At 48.5% G+C, this 27,181-nt stretch overlaps 1 protein-coding gene across 1 annotated transcript; it reads left to right on the top strand.

Annotated features, from left to right (window-relative positions):
* On the top strand, nucleotides 1-26,220 carry LOC113926806 (centromere protein J-like). Its single transcript, XM_027602132.2, has 11 exons — nucleotides 1-120; nucleotides 1,198-1,575; nucleotides 3,163-3,300; nucleotides 6,249-6,360; nucleotides 7,282-7,382; nucleotides 8,282-8,371; nucleotides 9,959-10,099; nucleotides 12,920-13,004; nucleotides 24,020-24,137; nucleotides 24,947-25,158; nucleotides 25,754-26,220. Exons 1-11 carry the CDS (start codon nucleotides 1-3, stop codon nucleotides 25,786-25,788), a joined length of 1,530 nt encoding a protein of 509 aa, XP_027457933.2. The 3' UTR covers nucleotides 25,789-26,220.
* The last annotated feature ends 961 nt before the right edge of the window (nucleotides 26,221-27,181 follow it).

Raw genomic sequence — 27,181 nt, 5'->3', positions numbered from 1 at the left:
ATGGCCGGGGAGCCCCCTACAGACGGCCTGGTCGCGCCGCTTTGCGCTGGAGGCTCACCGCCCTCCCCCTCCTGGCCTCTGCCCTGCGTCTCCACCCCAAAGCCCGAGTGCAGACTCCCGGTGGGAAAGTGACCAACATGGGTCCCAGGTCCCTGGGACTGTGCCAGTCTTCACAAAGTGGGCATTATTAAGATAATTCCTGGGGGAGGATATGAATTTAATTTAAAATGAAAATACAGTTTCTTTCCCACTGTTTGTAGAATAAACAGAATAATGCAGTCACTAATTTCTTCTCCTAAATTGTGGTATTTTCACTTTTAATCATAAATTTGCAATGTGTTTCTAATTATTTTTCAGAGACAATCTCTGTGAGAAGAAAATGCTTTTTTTTTTTAAGATTTTATCTATTTATTTGACAGAAAAAGAATACAAGCAGGGGGAGCAAGAGAGGGAGAAGCAGACTCCCCCACTGAGCAGGGAGCCTGATGCGGGGCTCGATCCCAGAACCCTGGGATCATGACCCGAGCCGAAGGCAGACGCTTAACCGACTGAGCCGCCCAGGCGCCCCATTTTTTTTAGTTTTAGTCTCATTTTCTTTATTGTAAGGTTTTCTGCTAAATCGTTTCTCACATAGGCAGATGGACACCTTCCTTCCCAAACACAACCTGGATACTTACATACAAAGATTTCCTTTGTTTGGCCCAATAGCCAGTTTCTCTTTTATGTGAACGTCTGTTGGGTGCTCTAAGATGAGAGCCTGTGTGACGTTACAGTGGACGCAGGGAATGCAGAGCGACAGCCAGCCCTGGCTCTGAGTCTCCCGTCCTCTGTTCTGGGAGCCCCACACTCGGCCCAGGTCCCAGCTCTCAAAATAACCGCCTGAGGTCATTCTGGCACCATTTTGGAGAAGAAACGGAGGCCCAGGGAGGTGAGGTGCCTCACCTGAGGTCACGCAGGGGGCAGTGGTGAAGCCAGGATGATAACCTCTGTCCGAATCATTTCAAACGCGGGCTCTCAACTCCCTGGCCTGCTGCCCCCTCAGGGTAAGATTAGGAAGGAGATGACAGGTCTCAGCCCCTTTTTGCAAACAAAGTAATTCACAAACCATCTTTACAGCTTATATTATGTGGAGTCGCTCCTAAGGCGTGCTGCTCAATAAAAGTGGATCAGGCGTCACAGTCGTATTTATGTCCTCAGCTGTTGGGGGCCCCGAGCCCCTCTCAGAAATGCCGGGTCTCCCGTGGCAACGGGCTGGAGGGTGCTGCGGGAGAGGCTCGCGAGCCGGCGGAGCGGCGCCATCTGAGAGCTTGTCTGTCCTTCTCTCCCCCACCCCGTGCCCTCTGTGCCCCCCGGAACCAGCGGCTGCAGCTGCAGGTGACCCGGCTGCACGAGGCGTTCAGGAGCCAGGAGTCCCGGTGGGCCGCGGCTCAGCGCCAGCTCCAGAGCCAGATAGACGCTCTCGCGCGACAGAACCAGGAGCTCCGGGATGGACTGAAGGCCCTGGGGCCGCTGCGGCTGGGAGCCAGGGAGGCCGACTCAGCGGCCCTGGGCACCAGAAGGAAGCCGGACGCTCTGGTATAGAAGGCTTTCTCGTTTTCCCTAGAGGTGGCGCCACAGTAACGGTGGGTGCGGGCTCAGTGGCACGGGCAGTGATGCTCGCCCTCTTGTCTGCGAACCCACTGCACTCCCATAAGTGGGGGCTCACAAGCTCAGGCGCCCCAGCACCGGCCTCCTCCCCACGGGCACCCGATACCCCGTTCGGGCAGCCGCCAGGGCTTCCCGGGGACCGGGCGTGGGCCAGGTTTGCCCGCACATTCCTGTTTGCCCAGGGCCGTGACCCCGGTGCTAACCCCATGGACGGTAATGCGGCTGGTGACCCCGAGCGCCTGGATTTGGGGGCCCCTGCTCTCTGATGCCAGGGCCCGTGCACCGAACCCCAGGGCCACTCTGTTCACGCACCAGGGCGGCTGGGTGGGGACGAGATCCGACCGCCCTGCCCCACCTCAGAGAGTCTGTATTTAGGAACCAAGCAGCAGGACCACTGTCTTCCACGTCTGGGTTGTGGGGCGGGCCGTAGGGCCGGGGGGCTGTGCTGGAGAAGCTGTGGCCGGGGCACCGCCGCCTCATCTGGCCTCTAGGTCCTGAGTGTGTGCGTCTGAGCAACTCAGATCATCACAGCTTTGCGCACAGGTGTCAACAGGAAACCATGAAATCTCGGCAAAATCTAAGTGGGCTATTTTCTAGTGGATTTGGGAAAGTCCTAATAATTCTTATCTGCACTTATTGTGTGAACTTTTAAGTCTATAGTTCAAGGAGTTAGGATATTTCAGCTATGACACAATGATTCACACACACACACACACACTCACACACACACAACACTCATTCTGAGCTCACGTGCTGATGAATTTCCAATCATCTGTTGACTCTGCGCACAGCGCTGGTCACAGGGTGGTGGCATTATTTACAAGGATAGCATCTGCTCTAAAAGGGTACACAAGATTTGAAGAACACGGGGTGGCTACACACCCTCACGTCAGGTACGCACAGGCACCTCGGCATGCAGACGCCATTGTAGGGACAGGGTATCACACAGCCAGAGACACACGAGAGCAAGACTGAGCATCAGCCGCTCTGCAAATGGGACGAAAGGCAGCCCCAATCCTCTCCTCTATCCACGTTCCGTGCTCCCGCCTGAGGGCTGAGCGATGAATAACAAAGTCCCGCATCCCAACTGCAACGATCACGCTGTTTCCACAGTTTCCTTCAGAGCGGGCAAGCTTGAGATTTTGCAGTTCAAATCTTTGATAAATTGTGAGGGACAACACTAAAAATAGGGTCACATTTTCTTCTTTCTTTAATACTTTCCAGTTGCAGACACATAATCTAAGGAAATAAATGTGGGTGTTATTTATTTTGTTGCCTTTGGGAGCCTGGGGTATTTTGAAATAGTGACCAACCATGAGAATCAACCCATGTTTGGGATGCGCTGTGAGCATCCTCAACAGGTTGCGGGGAGAAGCCAGCCTGCGATCCCTATTTGTTCCTAGCACATTGCAATTGTTGTTGACTGGTTACACTTTGAATTTATCTTATAGTTACTGTAACTTCGAAGATACGGACATTTCCTCTGAATTTTCTTTGTGATAAATTGCCTTTTAGGTGTCGCAATCTGCTTTTGGGAAAACGTTACCACTGTCAACTGATGAAGAAATATTAGTGAAACATGCAGGCCGCAGAAGTCGTAGTGCTACTGTCATAGGACAAGGACCGTCATCTAAACATCTCCCTTCTTCCCAGGTGACCCTCAGTGTTTATGACCTTTAAAAGGAAGCAGAGATCCAGCACCCAAACTCATGTATCCCACCAGCATCTCACTGAGAAATCCTGCCTCTCTCCGAATGAGCAATCCTTACTATCCGTCCTTGCACACTCAGGGATCCAGGCCTTGCACACTCAGGGATCCAGGCCTTGCACACTCAGGGATCCAGGCCTTGAAAACTCAGGGATCCACACCTTGCAAACTCAGGGATCCAGGCCTTGCAAACTCAGGGATCCAGGCCTTGAAAACTCAGGGATCCAGGCCTTGAAAACTCAGGGTTTTAATCCTTGCAAACTTAGGGATCCAGTCCTTGCAAACTTAGGGATCCAGTCCTTGCAAAACAGGGTTCTAATCCTTGCAAACTCAGGGATCCAGACCTTGCAAACTCAGGGATCCAGTCCTTGCGAACTCAGGGGTCCAGTCTGGCAGGTGGTATCCTCAGCATACTCACCACAGAGAGTCTGGCAGGGAGCTGAGCTCAGGTCAGGGCTGGCACCCAGGGCTGTGTGCTTTCTTTCCATTCATGCAGCCTAAAGCAGGGATTTTTTTTTATTATTATTATTAGTTTCAGAGGTAGAATTTAGTGATTCATCAGTTGCATACAACACCCAGTGCTCATTACATCATGTGCCCTCCTTCATGCCCATCCCCCAGTTTACCCATCCCCCCACCTGCCTCCCCTCCAGCGACCCTCAGTTTGTTTCCTATGATTAAGAGCCTCTTATGGTTTATCTCCCTCTCTGATTTCTTGTTTTATTTTTCCTTCCCTTCCCCTTTGTTCGTTCATCTATTTTGTTTCTTAAATTCCACACATGAGTGAGAGCATATGATAATTGTCTTTCTCTGATTGACTTATTTCGCTTAGTGTAATACCCTCTAGCTCCATCCATGTCATTGCAAATGGCAAGATTTCAATTTTCTGATGGCTGAGTAGTATTCCACTGTATATATGGGCCACCTCTTCTTTATCCATTCATCTGTTGAAGGACATCTTGGCTCTTCCCACAGTTTGGCTATTGTGGACATTGCTGCTACATTTGTATCTTTGGGGTAAATACCCAGTAGTGCATTTGCTGGGCTGTAGGGTTGTTCTATTTTTAACTTTCTGAGGAACCTCCACACTGTTTTCCAGAGCGGCTGCACCAGCTTGCATTCCCACCAACAGTGTAGGAGGGTTCCCCTTTCTCTGCGTCCTCACCCACATCTCTCATTTCCTGACTTGTTAATTTTAGCCATTCTGACTGGTGTGAGGGGTTATCTCACTGTGGTTTTGATTTGCATTTTCCTGCTGATGAGTGATGTTGAACATTTTTTCATGTGTCTGCTGGCCATCTGGATGTCTTCTTTGGAGAAATGTCTGTTCATGTCTTCTGCCCATTTCTTGACTGGATTTTTTGTTTTTTTGGGTGTTGAGTTTGATGAGGCAGGGATTTTAAGTAGCACATCTTTTCATGTCCTTTGGCTCTTGTGTCCCATGGCTTTAAAGCCGTGGTGTTTGCTGGGGTCACTGCTGTGGCTTGTCTTGCTGTTTCCACATGGCTTTGTTTTGGGGCCGCAGTGTAGGATGTTGTTTGATCTCTATGGCATTTCCTTGTTCAGGTGAGCTCCTCTTTAGCATATATTGGCAGCCAGCATGCTGGTCACCACCCCAGCTTTGCATCTTCCTCATACTTGGGAAGCCCCTCTCTGTCCTCAACCGGCATTGGGTAGCAGGGTTAACGTGGACCGAGAGGACCCCCAACTCATCAAGACGACCTAATGTCCTGACATCCTTCCCCGACGCGACTGCTGAACGGACAGTATTTCACTCCTAGAAGGAGGGTCTGGAATCTGCTTTAACCCAAGTATTTATTGCAAGTGGGAAAAGCTACTTTTTGGATCATGCGAGCAGAGATTCTGAAGTCCCAGGATGAACCACATGACCCCCTGTCCTCTGAGATGCAACCTTGTCCTCTGTTCCCACATTGACCTGAATTAGTGACATGTACACAGTATAATCTCTTCGTAAGTGAATGCATGAGTGAATGCGACCCTGGCTATGCCATACCTCAAAACCATCAATTTTTGAATCCTGCAAAGGGTAGAAAAATTCTTCTTATACATTTTCAAATTCGGTTTTGGGCTATTTATTTTGCTGTGATGGACAACCTTTTCTACGGGATCAATCATAACTTTCCTGAAATCCCACAAGAGCACGGGCTTCCAAGTGAGAAATGGGACACCCCCAATGGGACATCCTTCTGCTTTGTAAGATGTCAGAACACAGCCGTACTGACCCAGCTTCTGTCATAGCCAGCACGATGTGTTTACTGATACTTTTGGGTAAAGTGGCTGTTGTTAATGTGAAAGCACCCCACATTTGTTTCCAGCCAGTGAGGATGAAGATAGAAAGAACCGAGTCAGGGGAAACAAGATCATGTGAAGATGGAGATGAAACTCTTTCTGGAAGTCTTCAGGACAGAGGTGCAATGCCTCCCTTCAAGGGCATGCCCTCTGAGGAGAGCCCAGCTGCGTTTGTGGATGGACAGGTGACACCGAGACAACCGTGCTAATTCATACTGGCGCTATCTTTACCCTTTACATTTCAGTAACATTCCACTTAGATCTGACAAGAACACTCAATTTGTGACTCAAAATAGTTTCGTTTATTTACAGTAATTGTATGGCCATAGATTAAAGGGGTTTCTTTCGGTTAGTCTTAATGCTAGAGAAGCAAACTGATTGAGTTGATGGCCGTTTGCTCTGCCATGTTCTGTGTATTTCTGCATTTGAGAAAAATGACTTACCTGGTGGTGCCGAACGCAGTGCTTTTGCTCTAGTCCTGGGATGTTGCTGGGAAACGTTGACAGTTGAAAATGGCTTTGTGCAGCATGCAGCTTTTGATCTGAAGTCACAGGCTGAGGTTTTGTGACTGTCGTTGCTCCAGGCCACACGCCGGTCCTCCCGAAGACTGCAAGAACCGAGTAGCCTAAACCCGCCAGAGCCCGCCACGGGTGTTGTCAGGCTCAAGGAGGACCGCCCAGCAGCTGAGGAAAATGGTGAGCACCTCACGGGGAGTTTCCTTCCTATTTGCTGCTTGCTTGAAGGTGTGAGCTTTTATTACCTGTGCCCACCCAGAATCTTACCATGGCAAGTGCACTCAGCGTCCTCCTTTTTGAGTGTCTTTTCTGATTCCCTTGCTGGGTCCTTGTCTGTGTGTCTTTGCCAACACTCCCCAAACCCCAGTGAACGCCCACCCAGAGCTGGTTCCCAGAGGGTTGGCATCAGCCTTTGCCTTTTCTCTTGGGCAGGCTCGCCTGCCTGCACCTTCTTGATGCTGCTTTCTGGGACTCCTGGAGGCAGATGGCAGCCCCCCTACCAAGACTCTGCTGCCCAGCAAACCCATTATCATGCAGATAAGGTCTCCAGTTCCTCTCTGGGCCAGAAGCAGCTGAAAGGCAGAGACAGCATCTTCCCATCTTCATCTCCTGAACTTAACACCTGAAATAGAGTGACATCCAGTAAATATTTATTGAATATATTCATCGGATAGTTCATGTTTCTTACAAGATCAAATGTCACTTGTTGCTGACCGACCCTATATTTGGGTGACTGACCCTCTATTTGTAAAGTAATCTCATGAAAAAAGAGAAAGTGTTCACTGTTGGTTTAAATCGGACTTAGAAATTGCGTTAGGAGAGGCGCCTGGGTGGCTCAGTTGTTCAGCATCTGCCTTCGGCTCAGGTCATGATCCCAGGGTCCTGGGATCAAGCCCCACATCGGGCTCCCTGCTCGGCAGGAAGCCTGCTTCTCCCTCTCCCACTCCCCCCGCTTGTGTTCCCTCTCTCTCTGTGTCTCTATCTATCAAAAAAATAAACAAAATCTTTAGAAAAATAAAAAAAAGAAATTGCATTAGGATAATAGAATTTTTAAGATGTGTGTACGCTGTCCTTTAAAACTCAATTTCTTTGCTTTTTCAGGCATGCGTTCACAGCCTTGCATGGGTCCTGAGGGCAGGCTTCTCAACCCAGAGCAGACTGATGGGTCTGCCCACTCCCTGCTGGGCACTGCCAAGCCACAGGTGGGTGGGGTTGAGGCCTGCAGCAGCCTCCTAGGACTGAGACTGTCGTGCCCGCCCATCTCCTTGGGAAGAACAGAGCACTAACCTGCTTCCAAATGCCCCTACTTTCTGGGGATGGTCAGCCTTCCCAATAAGGAGCAACATTTTCCCCCTAGATTCTGAAGTTGCATTTAGTACTTAGTCAAAACAAGATTGATATTTTTATATTACTGAAGAGTTCCCAAATCAAACTTTTATATCATTTTTATTTATAATGTTTCATTAAAATTAATAGAACCAAAGGCACATATAGCAAAAATACTTTTAAGCCCTAGCTAGTGGTCCACTTATTATGTGTTATATTTAATAACAAATATCAAAGAAATGAAATAATTTTCTCCATGGGAGAAAATCTGGGATGTAAACTTATTTATGATATGAAAGTAGGCAACCAGTGGGAAAATGTGAAAATACAGGTCCTATGTATCTCGCGTTCTCCCAAGAGAAGCCCAGATCTGTTTTGCCCTTTCCAACATTATGCGTGGGGTGCTGAGTGGTAACATTTTCCTCTGGGCTTTGTTTTATTTGGAATTGGGCTGTCGTGGCTACTGAACGCACCCCCCACCTCAGTGTCTCAGAACGTGAGTGTGCAAGCTCTCGGGGTGCTTTCCCTACCAGCGCGCGACTTCGTGAGGCGCACTGTTGTCCCCACGAGCCTCCTGGCCTAGGTCTGACTAACGAGGAGGCCGGGGACATAAACCGTCACAGGGACACGCAGTGCGGCCCGACGTGCGCCCATTGCCGCCGTGCGCGGACCCATTGGGCAGGGCTGTGTGATGTTGGGGTGGCCAGCTTCCTCCAGCCCAGAGCCGCAGATTGCATGGAGACCTCGGGGGACCAGGGTTGTTCTCTTCCTGCAGAATGCTCCTGTAGATCCAGGACCTTCCCACATGGACCCCGAGATAAAGCAGGGGGACAAAGAAGAAGAAACGCGGCCCCCGGCCGGTGAGGTAGGCAGATGCCCCTGTTTCCTAGGCTGGGCTCCTGTGTGATTTGCACCTGTGCTCTGTGCAGGTGCCCGCGGGCTCGGACCCAGGGGCCAGGCAAGCAGCCCTGGGAGGGGACAAATGTAGCGTCCTTGGCTGCCAGTTATTTCTAGTAGATAAAGCCACACACGTCCCAACAGGAAAAACATGTTTTAAACCCGATTTGCCTCTTACTGCCTTAGGTCTGTCCCGGCCTCCACATTTTAGCTCTCGAGGAGCCCTCGGGTCCTGAAGGGTGCACCCTGGGTGGTGGCTCTCTCAGGAAGCCGCGCAGAAGGTGCGTGTTGCAGGCATAGCACCTGGTGTCTCCTATGCACTTGGAGACACAGCGGCAGCATCACTCGCAAGACAGAGCCTGGCTTCATAGCCATCTTTTTAAAGATTTATTGATTTATTGATTTGAGGGGCGAGGGGCAGAGGGAGAATCTTGAGCAGGCTCCATGCTCCGTGTGGAGCCCAACGTGGGGCTCAATCTCACGACCCTGAGGTCACGACCTGAGCCGAAATCAAGAGTTGGGCACTAACCGACTGAGCCACCCAGGCGCCCCTTAATGTGGACCATTTAAAACATCACTTGTGCTTTTTCATTTCTGAGAAGTAATTGTGTCTTCAAACCTCATCAGAGTTTTTATTGTGGGTTAAGCAGTTAATCTTCTAGGACTGAATTGAACACAACCTCGCTTCACTTATCTGGTTGGTTTGGGACTGGGGCAAACGAGGTCTTGGTTCAAACCCCAAACTGATGGTTGTTGCATCATGAGCGGGTGGTATACACCGTTGACTTTTCTTGATGGATCGCCAAAGTGGCTTTGAGAAGCCCGGCTTTAGCTATTAGCTCCTTCATCTTTTCTCAGTTGAATTAACTCCTGCATTCCCGAGCGAGGGTCAAGAGTAACAAGGTCACATGGTAATTAATAACAGCACATTTTACCATTTGGATTTTTCAGGTGTACAGATATTAACTCCCCAGAGCTTGAGCTTCCTTCTGTCAGTTTTTTTCCCTTCTGCTAATATTTACATGAATAATATTTTCAAAACTCCTAAGTTCAGCATTATGCCTCTGAACGTACGCACTGTTTTGCCGACAGTTAATGGAAATCAGTGAATCTTCAGGTCAGGGTGAGTGGCAATGGGAATCAAAACAAAAGGATGTAAAGGAAAGAAAAGTGTACAAATAGTAATTTTTATATAGTAATGACTGCAGTTTATATGGTCCAGGATTCCCAAATTCACCAAATTCAATGACATTGGATTATCTAGACTGACAACTAATAACTTGATAACATACGAAAGTTTGCAAAACATGAGCTTAAGAGAAACAGACGTTTGAGGGCAAATCATAAAACATCCATTATTCACAATGAGATTCAGGGATGAGGTGAGGTTTGGGGCTGACTGATTTAGTGAATATTTCTGGAGATACAACACTTGCTTCCAACGGTGCTGTGCAGGCAATAGACAGAAGGATTCTGAATGGAGGAAGAATAATGAAACCATGAGAAGCACGCTTTAAGTCATCTTTCACGTCGGAACTTTTGTGTTTCCATGAAGGTGGCTCAGGCACTTGGTGACGGCCGTGAAGCTATCACCTTTTCGAAGGGCACCGGCAAGGACAGGGGGGCCGGCAAGAAGACCACCGTCCTGCGGTTTTTAAACAGGGACATGAAGAAGATCCTGCCAGATCGGAGAGTGGTGAGTACAGCCTCCACACTTGCCTTTTTTTTTTTTTTTTTAAATCAAGACCAATCCAGCTATTGGGAAGATTTTTGTCCATCTGGGCCCTTCTTCCCCTGGGGGCTCAAGGATGAGGGCCTCTGGCCAGTTGGGCGGTTTTGGTTACTAGATGCACTTGGGCAGTGAGATTCGTAATCGACGGAGCCCCCGATTTCCATGTTACAGTGAGAACAAGAGCTCGCACCCTGCTGAATGAGAATGCTCGCTCAACCGTTTAGAGACCATTCGCCTCGCTAAGCCTCTGTAATGCGAGACTAGGGTTGGGACCTAACTCAAAGATGGTGCAGAGACTAATGCACACAGCGCACGTTACGCCCAGCCTCCGCAATCTCTAGGGACGCACAGTAAACCCTCAGTAACTGTGCATTAATTATAGGATGAGCAGTAGCATCAAAACCTAGTCAGTCAGGAGCTCATCCCTAGTGCAAGCTGGGGATCGGATGGATCAGATGGAAGGAGACGTGGCTTTCTTTCCTGTCGGGGGACTTTCACAGCCCAGTGGGAAATAGCTATTTCCTGGTTCTTCAGATGCAGAAACTGAGGCTTTATGAGCTTAGTTCATTTGCTCCTGTTTGTACACGTGGTCCCTGGGAGTCGACTAGGTCCCAGATGCCTGTGGCCCATGCTTCCTGCTTGCCCAGCACTTGTGGTGAGACAGGGAGACAGGCCAGGGCTATTTTACAGGTTCGTGATTCTCAGCTGGGGGCAATTTTGCCCCCCTGGACCATCTGCAATGTCGGGAGAATTTTGGATGGTCACAGCCGGCTGTGGTAGGGGTGCTACCGCCATCTAGTTGGCGGAGGCCAGGGCTGCGTAGGATGCCCCCCATAACAAAGAACAATGGGGTCCAAATTGTCCATTATGTTGAGGTGGGGAAAACCCCCCAGAGTTCATCACAGGGACTACATTTAGAGCACTCAGTATTGCTCCGTACGTATGAAGTACTCAGTAACTGAGAGCGGTCAAGTCTCTGGCGGTAACTGCTGAGGGCAGGCGGTACAGGTGTGAATGTGAGCCCCACAGGACGGCGGACAGAGGGCCCCTGGATGCTGGGGGGTCCGGACGCATTTGTGACCCCAGGACATGCTGCGTGTCCATGTGGCGTTAGGCTGTTAGATACGGGCAAAATAGATGCCGCAACATTTGGAGCATTTACAGGCACGACTGCCGGAGAGGAGTAGTCCGGATAATTCAGGATTTAACGTGATTCTGAAAATTTGGTTGATTTACAAAGAATCATTGTAAATGAGGCCTGGAGATAGGATAGCTTTTAGTAGATTGATAATAGTCTTTTTAGTGCAGAAACATTACCAAATTGTATTCTTTACAAACTGTACTCATTTCTTTAAAATGTCTTTTTTTTAGAATAATCAACTTCATTGTTTTGTTTGTGGTTTTGTTTGTTTTACCAAGCTTTGGGATGAGAATTCAGAGGTTCAGGGCCCTGGGGGTTCTGAATGACCCACTTGTGAGGGCAGCTGTTAGAATCCTGGTGTAGATGCAGCCCCCGCATCACTGGCCCCAGATAACCCCATGCCCCCTTGTCTGCAAGGCAGCAGAAACACGGAGAGTCCAGAAGACCCCATGTACACAGTGGACTGTTATTATGTCACCGTCCAATTGAGTCATACGTGATACTGAGCTCATCGCCTACTTCAGTACTTTAAATTCTGAACCCGGAGTCTCCTGAAGTTGTTTCTTAGCCACGTCCTTGGAAGGGAAGGCTCCGCATCTTGGTCCTTGGCACGGTCCCAGGGCAATCACGGTGGCTTGCGGAAGCGTGGTGAGGTGGGGCTCCTGCTGAGTGAGTGGGCCGTGTTCTTCTCCACCGCGGGCTCTTTGGTCTCGAGGGAAAACTGAGCCCCGGGCCTGGGGTTGCACCTAAAATTGCTCTAATGATAGAGAAATAAGCACTCTCCACTGTGCCTCACTTTTGGACAAATTATGCACACAGGAAGAAAGCCTCTGGAACAAGAGGGTGGGCCAGTCCCTCGGCTCTCAGCACGGTGCTTTATCAGACACGTCCCCGCATGTGGTCCCTGTGCCTCCTTTCCTGATAGGCAGGTGGCGTTGTCCTTGTAGGTGACCCATATGAGGTGACCAGGGCCACGCTCCTCAAACTAGGAGTTGAGTGAAATGTCTGCCTTCCAAGTTCTCACTTTGAAAACATTAGCATGAAAGATTTTTGTCTCCTTGCCCTTCTTCTGTTTAAAGTCTCCCCCCACCTGTACTGTTCAGGGCTGCTCAGCTTAGCCAAGAGGAACGCGTCCTCCTTCCCCATAACCACCCTTGTCCACAACTGCTCCTTCCCACACTCCTTCTCTACTTCGTTGGAGACCGAAGGGGTCACACTGATTTGAAACTTGACGATCCGGTGACCAGGTCCAGAGGCAGGGCTCCGTGAGTGTCTGAAGGATGCAGGAGCTTGTCTGTGTTATCTCGAGCTGCTGGTGGACACTTGGTGTGAGCTGGGCGGTTTGTGGTCGTGGGGCCCACGGCTCGTGCTCACCATGCCCGTCGTGAAATCACAGGGCCTGGGTAGGCTGCAGGTGCCCCAGGACTGTGAGGCTGGGCGGGCTTTGGGTTTCAGAGCCTAGCCAGGTGAAGGACAGGGCCTCCCCACAGTAAGTAACCTCTCAGACTAATGACCGGCCCCAGGATCTTCCCGTGGACAGGGCAGGCCTCTCCCACCTGCAGGAAGTACTTCACTAGGTTAAATCCAGGTTCAAAATGATAACACAAACAGCATCCCAACATGGGTGTTTCTGGTGCTTACAGGTTTACTATTATGCAGACGCTCAGATAATGCGCACAACCTATCCCAGCGGTTTGGACATCGTGCGGTTTCCTGACAAGCAGACAGGTGGGTGGTGCGTGGTTACATGCCGACTGAGTGAATACGAGGCGTAGCCACTTTATGTGCGAACATTAGATTTACCAGACATTGGAGCCTTTTATGCAAATTCTCCATGGCAGCAATTGTCCAGATAATTCGGGGTTTAAATTACTTAGTGAAAACCCAAGGATGCATTTGTTTTGGATTCTTATCAAGTAGCTCTGAACCCACTGCTCAGGTGTGGGGCTATAAATGCACTGAATGCCCAAGGAAATGCCATCAGAACTCGGTCTCTAGGTTTGTGCGTTCACTGTCTGCGCTGGATGGCTGAACACGATGAGCAAAATGCCGGACGAATGGCATACCACACTTAGCTTTAAAGCTGCTTTTTCTCCAAAGCTGTCGAATTCTTTCTCAAGTACTAAGAATTCCATGTTCTCGTTAAAATTTGAGATTTTTGGTTTTGTGAATTTGCTTCATCTTGTAACAGTTTAGTTTTATCCCTCATTGTGCTGAGTCCCTCTTTTTTCATATGAATGATTTTCATTCCCTGCGAGAACCCGCTCCCTAAATGGGGCGCCCTAGTTGGCGATTCTCCCATTTAGAGGCTACTCTGTTGTAGCATTCTCCTCAGCATCGCCACTGCCCCCCACCAGAATCTGAATGCGAATTTTGCCTCCGGAGTCAATTTTAGGAGAGTGCATATTGAAGTAGGTGGTATTCCCAGTGTCTCTGTGTCCGCCGTGGTCACCACCACTGTGTGTGTGTGAGATAGGACGCATTCCCTCTTCCCCAGTTGCTGCCCTCTTGGTTGAAACAGACAGAGCCCTGATCCTGGGCTGAGCTTTGTAATTCTCCAAAAGCCCGTGTACTTGGGCTGGCCTACTGCCGCGAGCAGGCCACCTCCTGACGCCTGAGCTGAGTACCTCCCAGAGCTGCCGTGTGCAGGAGGGCCTGGCTGCCAGTCTCCTTCTGGCCAAGCTGGCCTTCGCCGGGGCTGCCCCTCTGCAGGCCTTCCAGGCTGTGGGCTGTGCACACAAAGGGTGGAGTTTCGATCAGAAAATTGGACGTTTTCACAGATGTCATCCTGAGACTGGGTTGCGGCACACTCACTGACATTCACAGCCACTGCCTTGGAAAACCCACTTATTGGCAGCTCTTCGGCCAGTGACATTAGCACCGAGGATGCTTGCCGTGCAGAAGGCCGTAAGGTTTTGTTTTTGTTTCTTGTAACATGTTGTAATGAGTACATGGAGTCATTTAGTTTAACTACACAGTGGTTATAGTTTTTACACAAGTCTTATTTATAAAGTAGGTTGAAAGAATGTTCTAGAAAATGAGTATTTTTTAAAAAAAGATTTTATTTATTTATTCATCTGACAGAGAGAGAGAGGAAGAGAGCACAAGCAGGGGAGTAGTGGGCAGAGCGGCAGGCAGAGAGACGGCGCGCATGAGCAGGGGGAGCGGCGCAGGGAGAGGGAGAGGCAGACTCCCTGCTGAGCAGGGAGCCCGATGCGGGACTCGATCCCAGGACCCCGGGATCACGACCCGAGCCCAAGGCAGACGCTTAACCGACTGAGTTGCCCAGGCGCCCCTAGAAGATGAGTATTTGGGTCTGGATTTCAGTCTTTGGTTTTCTTCCTCTACTTTAAGAAGTCTAACCATCATTGCAAAACAAAACAAAACAAAACGCCTCAATGCCAAAGGAGTCACTGTTCTCTTCACCGGAGTGACGTTGGGTAGGGGGTGTATAGTCAACCCGACAGGGGTACTGTTAGTAGGAGATCATTTCAAGGGTGCTGACCTGGGGACCACAGTCGGCCCGCCGTCGACTCCTCGCTGAGTGACCCCAGGCAGGCTGACATCTTTGTCTGCGTTTCATCATCGATTATCACGCAGAGCCCCTTCCTTGCTGCTAGGCCTGCACTCCAAGTGCTAACCTTCTCTTCCAGCCTCCGCAGTGGCTGAGGGTTTACATTTTAAGTGAGTTAGCACGTTCATCAGAATGCCAAGGAGATCTGCCAACTCCAGTCTGCTGTGTGAAAATTCCTTGCAGCTGATTTCCCGTGAACTTTGGGGTGGCTTTCTGTCTTTTTGGCTCTGCAGCTTTATCTCTGCTCCCAGCCTCCCACATTCTCTACCTGGCTGTCTGCATTTGTGAAAAGCACTCTTCCCTTTGGGTTTTGTATTTTTGTGTTGTTTCCTGCCGCTTCCAGCAGCAAGAATGGTTAAATCTGGCTTTTCTTTGCACAGGAAAAAAATGTCGCTTCCTGATCTGGGGCCAGTTTGAAAATGGATCCCATGCTGGGCTGCACACTTCCTATGCAGCATTGCTAAATATCCTCCCTGACCCCTGTAAATAGTTTTGAAATTGCCTTTGGCCTGATAGGCAAGTCTGGAGAGAGGGTGAAATTCCAAAAGTGCCCCCAGCAGTGGCCAGGACAAGGGTCGAGTTTGCGAACAGCCACCAGCTGTCTCCGTTTAAAGATCAGCTTCCTTGTTTAATGCACAAGAGGGGGGCTCTTCCTTTCATTCCAAAGGCTTGTTGCTTTGCTCTCATGTCTTTAAACCACAAATGTGTTTCCTGCCGGTCAGGTGCCACACAGTGTTGTTTTTCTTTACGGATTCGTTTGGGTTGGGTCACTACTGTCCTCTGCTTTTCAAACCAAACAAACTGAAGTTTAATAAAACCAAGACTTCCCCACATGAGGGGTGGGGTCCATTTCTCCAAATCTGTAACCCACAGAATCAAAACCACCTTCAGCATGAGCCATCCTGTTAAGCCACTAGCATGCAAATGACCTCCGTTCACACCCGAGTCTCCTTTTCTCAGGACCAGGTGGTTGGTTGCACTTTCTCTCCAAAGGAAGTGGGATTAACACCCCCAGGTCAGGTGTGTCAAGTATGGTGGGTGCTGCCTGTGAATCCCCAGCAGTGGGCAGGGCAGCCTCCGGGGCCAAAGGAGCGTCCTGTTCTGTAGGGGTGGTACGGGAGTGGGTCACCATGCACCACGGGCACGACAACCCAGTTCTGTCCGGCTGGTGTGATACCGGAACAACCCAGTTCTGTCCGGCTGGTGTGATACCGGAAGTCAATCTGTCCTTTCCCCTTCTGTTTCAAGTTTGTTGATTTAACTTCCTCCTGTCAGTGGAAGGTGTATGTACCATATTCAGAAAACACGGTCTTCATGGGTCCAGTTTCTCTTCAATATCAACGTATTCCGTGCCCTGCTCCTGGTGAGCTGCAGAGAAGGGACCTTCTCTAACTGCTGGGCATCACGTTCTGCATCTGTCCATTAGTGCAGACTTCAGCTGTGCTGTTCCGTTCGGTTATTTTTTGTTCAAAATTAAGAAAGATTATAGTTTATTTTAATGTAATTTCAGACTTCCAGACTCCTGTATGCCCTTTACCCAGACTTAGTTTTTCACTTTTTGCCATATTTGCTTTATCATTCTCTCTCTGTGTGTACACATGCATACATGTACATATTATATATATATGTGTGTGTATATATATATATATATATATATATAGACAATCACATTTTCTGACCCCCTAGAGGGTAAGCCGCACATATCAATACCCCTTTCACCATTCATATGAGATCAGGGCCCACCCTACTCTAGTGTGACCTCATCCCAACTTACTTTGTCTGCAAAGACCCTATTTCCAGATGAGGTCGCATTCTGAGGCACTGAGGGTTAGTACATCAATACAGGAATTTTGGGGGAACACAGTTCCACCTATAACATATCCCTAGAATTTCTTTTTATTTATTCTGCTTGGAATATGTGGTACTTCTTACACCTATGGATTTACATTTTTTCATCCACTCTAGAAGGTTCATAGCCATGACCTTTGACGATATTGCCATTCTTCTGAATTCTCATTTCTTCTTCTGGAACTCCCGGCCCATGTCCTTCTATATCGACTTCTCTGTCTCCTTGAGCATTCCCACCTACAGAACTCAGGGCTTCCACCTGGCCCATCGCCACCCTCCCCTGCCTCTCCAGGCTCTCCATCATCTGCTCATTTCTCCTTTTGTTTGTTTAGGGAGGTGGTCCCTGGATCTTCGGTACATTTTCCACTGTGCCTCATAGACCTCTGAGGTCTAGTGTTAGGGAGTGAGAGCGGTCCCTCGAAGTTTCTAGCTAATGAAAGCTATATCCCTAGTGATTTAATAGTAAGAATCACAAGAATAGCTCTGAGTTACTGGTGCTCATTGTGTGGCCGGTGTTCTTCCAGGCGCTCTCCACCTGCACACGTAACCTTCAAAGAATCCAGTGCAATAGGTGCCCTCACTGTCCTCATCTTAGAGATGAGGAAGCCGAGAGCAGCAAGCTCAAGGTCTGTCCGCTCTCACGTATTGGCTTCCTTCGTGGTCTGGCTCCGGAGCCTGGGGTGAAATGGCTGTCCCTCAGGATCCCAGAAGTCAGGCATAGCCTAACGCCTCCTCCAGAGTGTCATGCGCATGCTCCTAGGTCTCTGGTTCATCTGTGGCTGTAGCCCCTCTCTCCTTCTTAATACCTCTTCCTTGACCAATTTTACAGAGGTCTTTGTGGTTATTATTTATTTCGAATTACTGATTTCTGGCTTTGTTGATGCGTTGTACTATAGCTTTCTTTTTTCTCTTTCACAAAGTAAAGCTTTATATTTATCATGTTTTATGTTTGACTTTATTTCCTTTTTAAATTCTTAAGGTAGAGGGGTGCCTGGGTGGTGCGGTGGATTAAGTGACCGACTCTCGGTTTTGGCTCAGGTCTTGATCTCAGGGTCGTGAGCTCAAGCGCCACATAGGGCTCTGAGCTCAGTATGGAGTCTGCTTGAGATTCTCTCTCCCTCTCCCTCTCCCTCTGCCCCTCCCTCTGGTGCTCTCTCTCTCTCTCTTTTAAAGTAAATATCTTAAAAAAGATTCTTAAGGCAGATATAAGTGCTCATTAATTTTTAGTTTTTGTTCCCTAATATGAACATTCCAGGCTATATATTCCCTCTCAGAACCTTTTTGATCATATGCCTCAAATTTTGTTAGCACTTATTTTTCTAATGCAGTTCTAAGTTTCTCTTATTTTTTACTATAGTTTGATTTTGTTAGCACTTATTTTTCTAATGCAGTTCTAAGTTTCTCTTATTTTTTACTATAGTTTGATTTTGTTTTTTGCTCATAAGTTATGTTTGAAAGTGTTTTGAAGTAGTTTCCAAATGTATGGTGTTTTAGTTTTCCTTTTGCTATTCGTATTCATTTATCTAAGTTGTGTCAAACCATAGCTTACATTATTACCTTTTCTTTGATATCTTTTGTCTTCCTTTATGGCCTAGAATATAGTCATTCTCCCCCAAATGCCCAATATGTGCTTGATAGCATGTGTATAAATCTATAAATGCCTTTAGATTAAGATTTTTAAGAGTGTGTTTTCAAGAATAGAAAACCCAGAAATGAACCTACAATTATATGGTCAATCAATCTTCAACAAAGCTAAGAAGAACATCCAATGGGAAAAGACAGTGTCTTTAACAAATGCTGTTGGGAGAAGTGGACCTTCACATGCAGAAGAATGAAACTGGACCATTTCCTTACACCATACACAAAAGTAAATTCAAAATAGATGAAAGACCTAAATGTGAGACAGGAAACCATCAAAGTCCTAGAGGAGAACACAAGAAGTAGACTCTTTGACATTGGCTGTAGTGATTTCTTATTAGATATGTCTCCTGAGGCAAGGGAAACAAAAGCAAAAATAAACTACTGGTACTATATCAAAATAAGCTTCTGCACAGTGAAGGAAACAATCAACAAAACTAAAAGGCAACCTACAGAATGGGAGAAGATATTTGCAAATGATATATCTGATAAAGGGTTAGTATCCAAAATATATAAAGAACTTATAAAACTCAACGTTCAAAAAACAAATAATCCAGTTAAAAAATGGGCAGAGGACGTGAACATTTTTCCAAAGAAGACATACAAATGGTCAGCAGACACAAGAAAAGATGCTCAACATCACTCATCATCAGGGAAATGAAATCAAAACCACTATGAGCTACCTCCTCACACCTGTCAAAATGGCTAAAGTAAAAAACACAAGAAACGACAGGTGTTGGCGGGGATGCGGAGAAAGGGGAACCCTCCTACACTGTTGGTGGGAATGCAAGCTGGTGCAACCCCTCTGGAAAACAGTATGGAGGTTCCTCAACATGTTAAAAATAGAGCTATCCTATGACCCAGCAATTGCACTACTAGGTATTTACCCAAAAAATATGAAAACATTAATTCAAAGGGATACAGTCACCCTTATGTTTATAGCAGCATTATTTACAATAGCCAGATTATGGAAGCAGCCTAAGTGTCCACAGACTGATGAATGCATATAGAAGATGAGATATATATACACAGTGGAATATTACTCAGCCATAAAAGAGAATGAGATCTTGCCATTTTCAATGACATGGATGGATGTAGAAGGTATTATGCTAAGTGAAATAAGTCAGAGTAAGACAGATACCATATGATTTCACTCGTGAAATTTAATAAACAAAACAAATGAGAAAAGGAAAATAAAAGAGACAAACCAAGAAACAAACTCTTAACTACAGAGAACGCACTCATGTTACCAGAGGGCAGGTGGCTGGGGATGGGGAAACAGGTGATGGGGAGGAAGCAGGGCACTTGTGATGAGTACCGGGTGATTTATGGAAGTAATGAATCACTATATTGTACACCCGAAACTAATAGAACACTGTGTATTAACTACCTGGAATTTAAATAAAACCCAAAAAATGCGTTTTTAAATGTTTTGTGCTCTTACTAATGTTAAAATCAGCACGAGCTATTAAATAATGAGAGTGCGGTGAAAATCTGTCATGTTGACTATGGATTTATCACAATCTGTTTGTAATGTTTCTCTGTCTTGATCGTTGGGCAGTGACGCCCACACTTAGATCTGGTGACATGGCGGTCCCACGCGGGGCCATCTGGTAGTTAGCGCTTACCGGGTCTGTCTTTCCCCATTCTTTTCCTTTGGCTATTTTAAAATCTGTGTGTTAAGGTGTGTTCTTATTGGCAACATACAAATGAAAAGCACACAATCTGAAGATAATTTTATTTAACCAGAGGGTTTACTTCATAAGTGAGGGACTTGTCAGTAGGCTTGCTCTCCTCCTGGAGAAGCCTTGCCTCTCACGCCCTCCTGCAAGCTCCTGACAGTATTTTAATTCTCCTTGTTGTTGTTGGTTTTTTTTATCCTCAAAATTCGTCATGATTATCACTGTTTATACAGTAGAGGTTTACTTTAGATTTGTTCACATTTACGTAGATTTGTTGGCTCACTCTTCGTTCGTGCACGTTTTGGTACAGCTCCCTTCAAGTGTGTTCTTCAGATGGGGCAACTGACTTGTTTCGCTTCATCTGAAAACTGCCCTTGATTTCACCTTTGCTCACAAATGATCTTTTATCGTGATGTACAATTCCACACCATTTGTTCAGTAGACCTTCATTACGTGCCTACCCTGGGCCAGCGCTGTTTTTGGGCTGGATGGACGACAGTGAACAAAACTGTAAGATGTCCCCATCTCGTTAAGTTTTATTGGAGGGAGAGAGACAACAAAGAGATAAAAATAAGTAAAATAAAAATCAACCCATATTAAAAGCTATAGAGAAAAGTGAGAAGGTAGACAATGGAGAACGGGGTGTTGTTATTTGACACCTGGCTGTTATTTCCTCTACTCTACCTATAGGCTGATCTGGGAGGCCCTCCCTGAGGAGGTGATACTTAAGGAGAGGCAGGATGAACTGAGAGGGAGCTACGTGCCTCCCAGGGGAGGAGCATTCCAGAGAGAGCAGAGCAAGTGAAATGTCTGAGGAAAATCACGGAGGCCAGCGTGGCTGGGGAGGGGTTAGAGCCATGCAGAGCAGGTGAGGTCAAAGTGTGAGGAGCCGGAGTGTGTAGGACCTGGACTCTTTATGCCGAGAGCAATCACTGGAGAATTTCAAGCAAAAGGATAACACGCAATTTTTCTCAGCCTGTGGAGGATTTAATGCTGCCCCCTGTCGCATCTGTTGGAAGCTCTGACATCCACCTAATTTCTTCCTTTGAAGGTGAATTGTTTTCTTTCTTGCTGCTTTTAGGAAATGTTGTGTCTCCAGGTCCGTTACGATAGGGGTGGTTGCAGATGGGACTGCATCTGCCGTGTTGGGGACTGTGTGCCCCTCAGGTTGAATGACTCATGTCTTCGGAAAGGTAGGGCGCCTGGCGCAGCAGAGGCCTGAAAAAATGTGAATTTCAGGGAAACAGTGAAAGATGGTCTAGTACAAGCACGTTCCATGCAATACACACGCGGGCATCCTTACGCTAGAAACCATTAGCGGTGCAACGTACCGGGGTGCCCTCGACCTCACCCGGCGCTCCTGTCCGAGTTCAGCGACGTCCTTGGCTGTCGTCCTCACCAGCGTGACCCTCCTGCATTGTCTCTCTCTGTCCCTCCAGTCACGAGTGTGGGGCCCCACCTGCGCCCTACACTCCCCAGCACTCCTCACACTACGTTTTTCTTGTCTTTGTTGAATCCTGGGTAAGTTCTTTACAATTACCGCCCGGTTCATCATTTTTCTCCTCAGCTGAATATTACATGCTCCTCAATACACCTTTTACCTTTAATTTTAAAGATTTTATTTTTTTAATTTTATTTTTATTTATTTATTTATTTATTTATTTATTTATTTTACCTTTAATTTTAAAGATTTTATTTTTTACTTCCATTTTGTTTTTTTTTCAAATTTATCTTTTTTTTTTTTTGCTAATATCACTTCTTTTTTGTTTTAAATTTCTTCCTTCAATTCTTAAAATACACGCATTGGCTGTATGGTGTGTTTCCAGTAATGAAGTACTCCCGGCATTCGTGGTGGGCCTGTGCTGGTACCCCCCCGGCGGTTCGCCCCCTCACCGTTTTCGTGGCTCCATTTGTCAGCTTGTATTGGGCGGCAGGCCCAGGGGCCCCATCCGGGTCTGTCAACCCAGAAAGCTTTGTGCTTGCTTCTGCCGGGGGCTCCTCTGGGTTGGCTTCCGGGGCTGGGGCATCCCCCGACTCCCCAGATTCCTCCAGGGGCTCAGAACGGGACAGTTTCCCCGGCGCACTCGCCTTGCCGGAGGTGGATGTTTCCTGGCTCATCCTGGTCACGGGCAGCGTGACCTCTGAGCGTGTCATCTTTAAGCAGGGATGAGCTCTGATTCCCCCTCGGAGCCACGGCGAATGCAGTCTGGACACCATCAGCACCCGGCAGCGAGACCGCTCTGGATCTATCTGCTTCTCGGAGGCCACTGTGAGGTCTGGCCTTTGCCACGAGTGTGGGAGCTCATTGAAGTGGATTTCCAGTGTTATTTTATCGAGGATCATACTTGGCAGTGGGAGTGTTTTCAGAGCGTCTGACCCGCTGCGTGCCGAGAGTCAAGGTCCTCATTAAACAGATCGTCATCGACGGCTCGAAGGGCCCCTAAGCAGGCTCTTTCCAGCTGATGCTCAGGTGTATCTGGTTGGACGTTTTACCTTCACAACCTGTCCTCTGGGCTCTGACTTGGCAAGTAAGCGGAGAGGTGGACACGAGAGCAAGTGCTTGCTTCGGCGACCTTAAGCCAGGTTTTGACAATGGAACATTACACTTGCTAGTTCCCACAGGCCATGTCAGGTGACTTATTAATGTTAGGTCAGGTCATCTGGAAGAGAAAGGTACTTTGTAGACCTGTGTGTTGTTGCTGTCCCCAAACCTTGAAGCCCTCTGAGTCTTGGCTGGTCCATGCGGATGTCTCCCACTCACCGCTTCACCCTCTCGCCTTAGAAACTCCAAGTCCTGTTATTGTCCTGGGAGGCATGTCCACATTCTCAAACCTGCTACCGATGATGGACATTTCGGGAGCAAAGTCAAAGGCCTCGTGTTCCACTCCTGCCATTTTATAGATGCAACTGTGTGTCACACACACGTTCTTGTAAAATTCATACAGATCAGCAGACTTGTGCTCAGAGTATGCACCAGGAGTCAGTGAGCTCAGTGGTGCTCACAGGAATTGTTCCGAAGGAGAGCCTCCCAGTTCCTTCTGGGCGTTCCATCAATATACCACATAACAACAAACTTTCACAGTTTTTTGCTAAAAAATATTTCAATGGGTAGAATTTTCCCTCCGTTGTAAGATTTATCTTCACATTTATTTTTCTCATGTATATTTTGTGTTGCCTCTTCCAGCAACAGCTAACAGTTAAAACAAAAAGAAGCACATGAATATTTTAAAAAAGAAAACAGAAACTAATCAATTAAGTTTAACATCTTTTCTTTTGTTCACATTCACATGCAAACAGTGATTTACACCACATGCGTGCAATAAAACCATGCCTTTGATCCTGTAATAACATTGGATAGAGCTGGGTCTCAGCATTGCACAATGAACCCTGTGGTTTTAAAGGTTCTGTCTCGTTCTCTTTTTAAATTTTTTTTATTTTAAGTAGACTCCACACCTGACGTGGGGCTCAAAGTCACAACCCTGAGATCAAGAGTTGCATGCTCTCTATTCATTGAACCAGCCAGGAGCCCCTAAGGGTCTGTCTCTTGCACAAGGTTGAAAGTCAGTGTTGTTTCTGGAGGCTACTGCGGAGGGAGGCCTGGGTCTTCACCACATTACCTGGTCTGACACCCCAAGTCACCGTGAAAAAGTAAAAGTGAAGGTCAAAGGCACATAGAAGGCCAAAGTCCCCTGCTGTGGGATTGACGATGACCTTCCACGTTGAAGGAGCCAGAGAGCATATGGAAGGAAAAGAACATTTTAGTTAAGGGGATAATTTGAGCAAAGTTGGAAGAATATAAATTTTGTGTTCTAATGAGATGGAAGATCAGTCTGCCTAGAGCAAGATATTCAACTATAAATAAAAAATGATAGAGCAGGATACAAAACCAAGTCTTGAATACCAATGCTTTATGGAGTGGGTCACTGTGAAATACGTGTGAGCAGCTGAGAGATGCAGCAGGGAGATTAGGGAGATGCATTTTTAAAACGTGTAATCCACAGAAAAATACCACCCTGATGGTTCAAAGGAAATCGTGTTTCCGGACGGGACAGTGAAACGTCTGAGTGACGGATGTGAAGAGACTGTGTTTCCTGACGGGACAGTCGTCAGGGTGGAAAGGTCAGTATGATGAGAGGTGTGTGCGGGCAACAATTTCTTTAGATTAATTAAACTTTTGTAAAAGAGTAGGTTTCTGTGTAAATGGAATAATAGAAAATAACGTCACTGACCCTGAGGTTCTGTCCATGACCCTGATCCGGTTCCTACATGAATCTAAGCGCTGACTTGCGTTCTCTCCCCTGACCTTGGTCATGCTCCCGTTGCAACCTAAAAACACTTGTGGCCTTCAGCGAATGTCCCGTCAGCTCCTGTTGGTGGAAGCCCTGGATAGCAGGATATACGGGAACAACAATTTGAGACACGCCGGGAAGGTGCTCCCAGAGCCTGCTACCTCCTGATGCCCTGTGTGAGCAGGGGAGAGAGGTGAGGCCGTCCCCACCCGGCCGGCCGCCCACGGCCCCACAGGTGCTCCTGGCCGTCGTGGTAGACTTCCAGTTGTCCCCACAGCACAGTCCGCAGGAGCTCTGCGCCACTTGAACGATTATACGTTGCGGTCCCGTCACTCCCCTGCAGTCCCTCCCCTCTCCCTCTGAGTAAAGTTCCCAGCCCTGGACCCCATGGGCAGGCCCCCCGCCCCGTCGTTCTCCCACGCTCTGCTCCTCGCCGGCCTGCGTTTCTGTCCACACCCTGAACCCACTGTGTGCCTTCCCTGCTCTGGCCTTTGCACGTTCTCTGCCGTCATCCACCGAGGTCTGGAATGAGGATCCAGGGCCGGCGCTCCTGCCATCCCGCCCCCCCCGCCCCGTGTCGCACGCGGGCAGCGCCGGCCACCATGCGGGCCACCTGACCTGCTTGCTCTCCCCTCCCAGGAACGGCGACAGAACCATTGTGTTCAGCAATGGGCAGAAGGAGATCCAAACGGCTGGGTTCGAGAGGAGGGAATACCCCGACGGTACCGTCAAGACTGTGTACTGCACGGGCTACCGGGAAACGCGGTCTGCATCCGGGGCCGTGAAGATCAGGTACCAGCCTGGAAACGTCCTCCCGGACAGACGGAGCTGGGCACCCCTCAAAACCCAAGGTTACATGTGACTTCCCAACCCCATTTTTTTTTTTTTTTTGCTAAAACAGACACAAAAAAACCAATAGTATATTCATGGCCCCAAATGGTGGAGAACACCAAAACTTTAGGACACCCCAAGTCGTCCAGAAATTGTGAAGGAAGAGATGCTGCAGACCCCAGGCTTCCTTGGTCAGGACAAGCGGTTAGAGCAACACTAGTTGGAGGACGGGGGGCTCAGCAAAGGATGAACTATGGACGCTTTGCTCATCACAAGAACCAGCTCTACCCTGTGACAGGCCCGGGGGAGGCTCAGCAGGGCCATCCCGTTGGGCCGCCCGGGTTAACAGACACCGACTCCCCTTCCTCTGCATGAAGCTTGCCTTGTGCCTGCCCCCGCCTGACCGATTGCCCTCCATGACCTCTAACCCCCATGACCTTGCCGGGTCAGATAGGAAGAGAGCTCTAGTCTCTCCAAGTGACCCATGGGGCGCCTGGCCAGGGTCAGCATGATGTGGGTCTGTCTCGGGGCCGTGGTCCCCTCCTGAGACTCAGGATCTTCTCATCTCAAGGTCAAAACAATGACCAATTATCTGCTTATTTTGTTGTTTTGTAGGCCTCCCAGAGAATAAGCAGCACGTTGGAAGTTAGTGGATTTTTATGCTCACGTGGAGAATCCCCCGATCCCAGGGAAGGAATACCTTCTTGAACAATCTTATCGCAAGATGTGGGTTTATGTATGTGTTTTTGATATGTACTCGTGTTTTTATTTGCTGGACATGAAAGATCTTAGTTTAGTAGCCGTAATTATTTGTCTACTGTGGCCACGTTACGGAGGTCGTCAGTATGTCGCTAATGCTGTTTAAAGGGACCCAGGGACAGCGTGCTCTCAGCTCTGAAGGAAAACAGAGGCACTCCCCGGGCAGCTGACCTGGACGGAGACTTTTCCTTTCCGATGACTATGGCCAGGTCACTTTTCAGATTAACAGGTAAAACTAATCTGTTACGGAAAAGCTGCTTTTGGTTTGGCTAAAAAAAAAAAAAATGAACTTGCCAATTGTTTTATGTTGAATCGGCTTATCTTGCGAATTTTCACTAAAGCAAACAGGATGCTGGGGTACGGATAAAAGGAATGGAGCTTCTGTGCGTGGACAGCGAGCAGAAACTAATGTATAATTTTGTCAGTAAACGGTGTTCAGGTGCCAGACGACGGCCTGGCTGGCGGTTTCACGACATGTCACCTGCCGAGCTCCTGAGTGGTCTGGTGTATGCAGTCAGGAATCAGAGCAGGATGGGTTCAGGGGGCCATGGGGCACAGTGGCAATCAGGACATGCTTAGGACAGCACATCCCATGCTGCAGCTGCGAGCTGCTGGATCGTATGCCAGTCCAGTTCCTCGCGCCTCCTCAAGGCTCCACGCTGCATGTGCAGTCTGACGACAGGCAGGACATTTGCAAGCAGCATATACACTTAGTTGTTCAAAATGGCAGCAGGAAGAACCCCCAGAACGACCATCGTGAGCGTCCAGGGCTGGGAAAGGGGGCGGCTTGGCCCAGGTTTTGAGGGGAAGGGCCTGATGAGGACCCAAAGGCCTCCAGGGGCAGAGGGGGATCCCTACATCATTCTGCTGTGCGAATGACACTCGGGCACCTTTTTTCCCAGGAATGCTGTGGGGGTGGGTGACACAAGACCAGTGACGGATTCCTCTCCTTTGTGGCCTGGTGTCGCCTCCCATGCAGGATCCCCGGGTGCCTCCAAGCGCTCCAGAGGAGAAGGGTCTGGGTTCAGAGCATGGCGCCCCAGCTTCAGCACACTCCAGCCCCACTGGTACCACCTGGCTCTGCCCTCCCCCCTGCCAGCGCCCTTTCCCAGCACCCTTCACCGGGACAGGCCCCTTCCCCAGGACCAGCCCCGTCTCATCCAAGGCGCCTCTCTTGTTCTTCCGAGGCCTGCACGGCCACCTCTGCTCTAGAAAGACTTCCATGATCCCCACTCCCAGCCGTGGGGCAGGTCCCCCAGTGCTCTGGCCCCCTCACCCCCTAGG

This window comes from Zalophus californianus, chromosome 7 (assembly GCF_009762305.2).
Source record: "Zalophus californianus isolate mZalCal1 chromosome 7, mZalCal1.pri.v2, whole genome shotgun sequence".
Classification (NCBI taxonomy): domain Eukaryota; kingdom Metazoa; phylum Chordata; class Mammalia; order Carnivora; family Otariidae; genus Zalophus; species Zalophus californianus.
The sequence above is the reverse complement of the archived record's forward strand: the minus strand, read 5'-3'. Positions and strand labels throughout refer to the sequence as shown.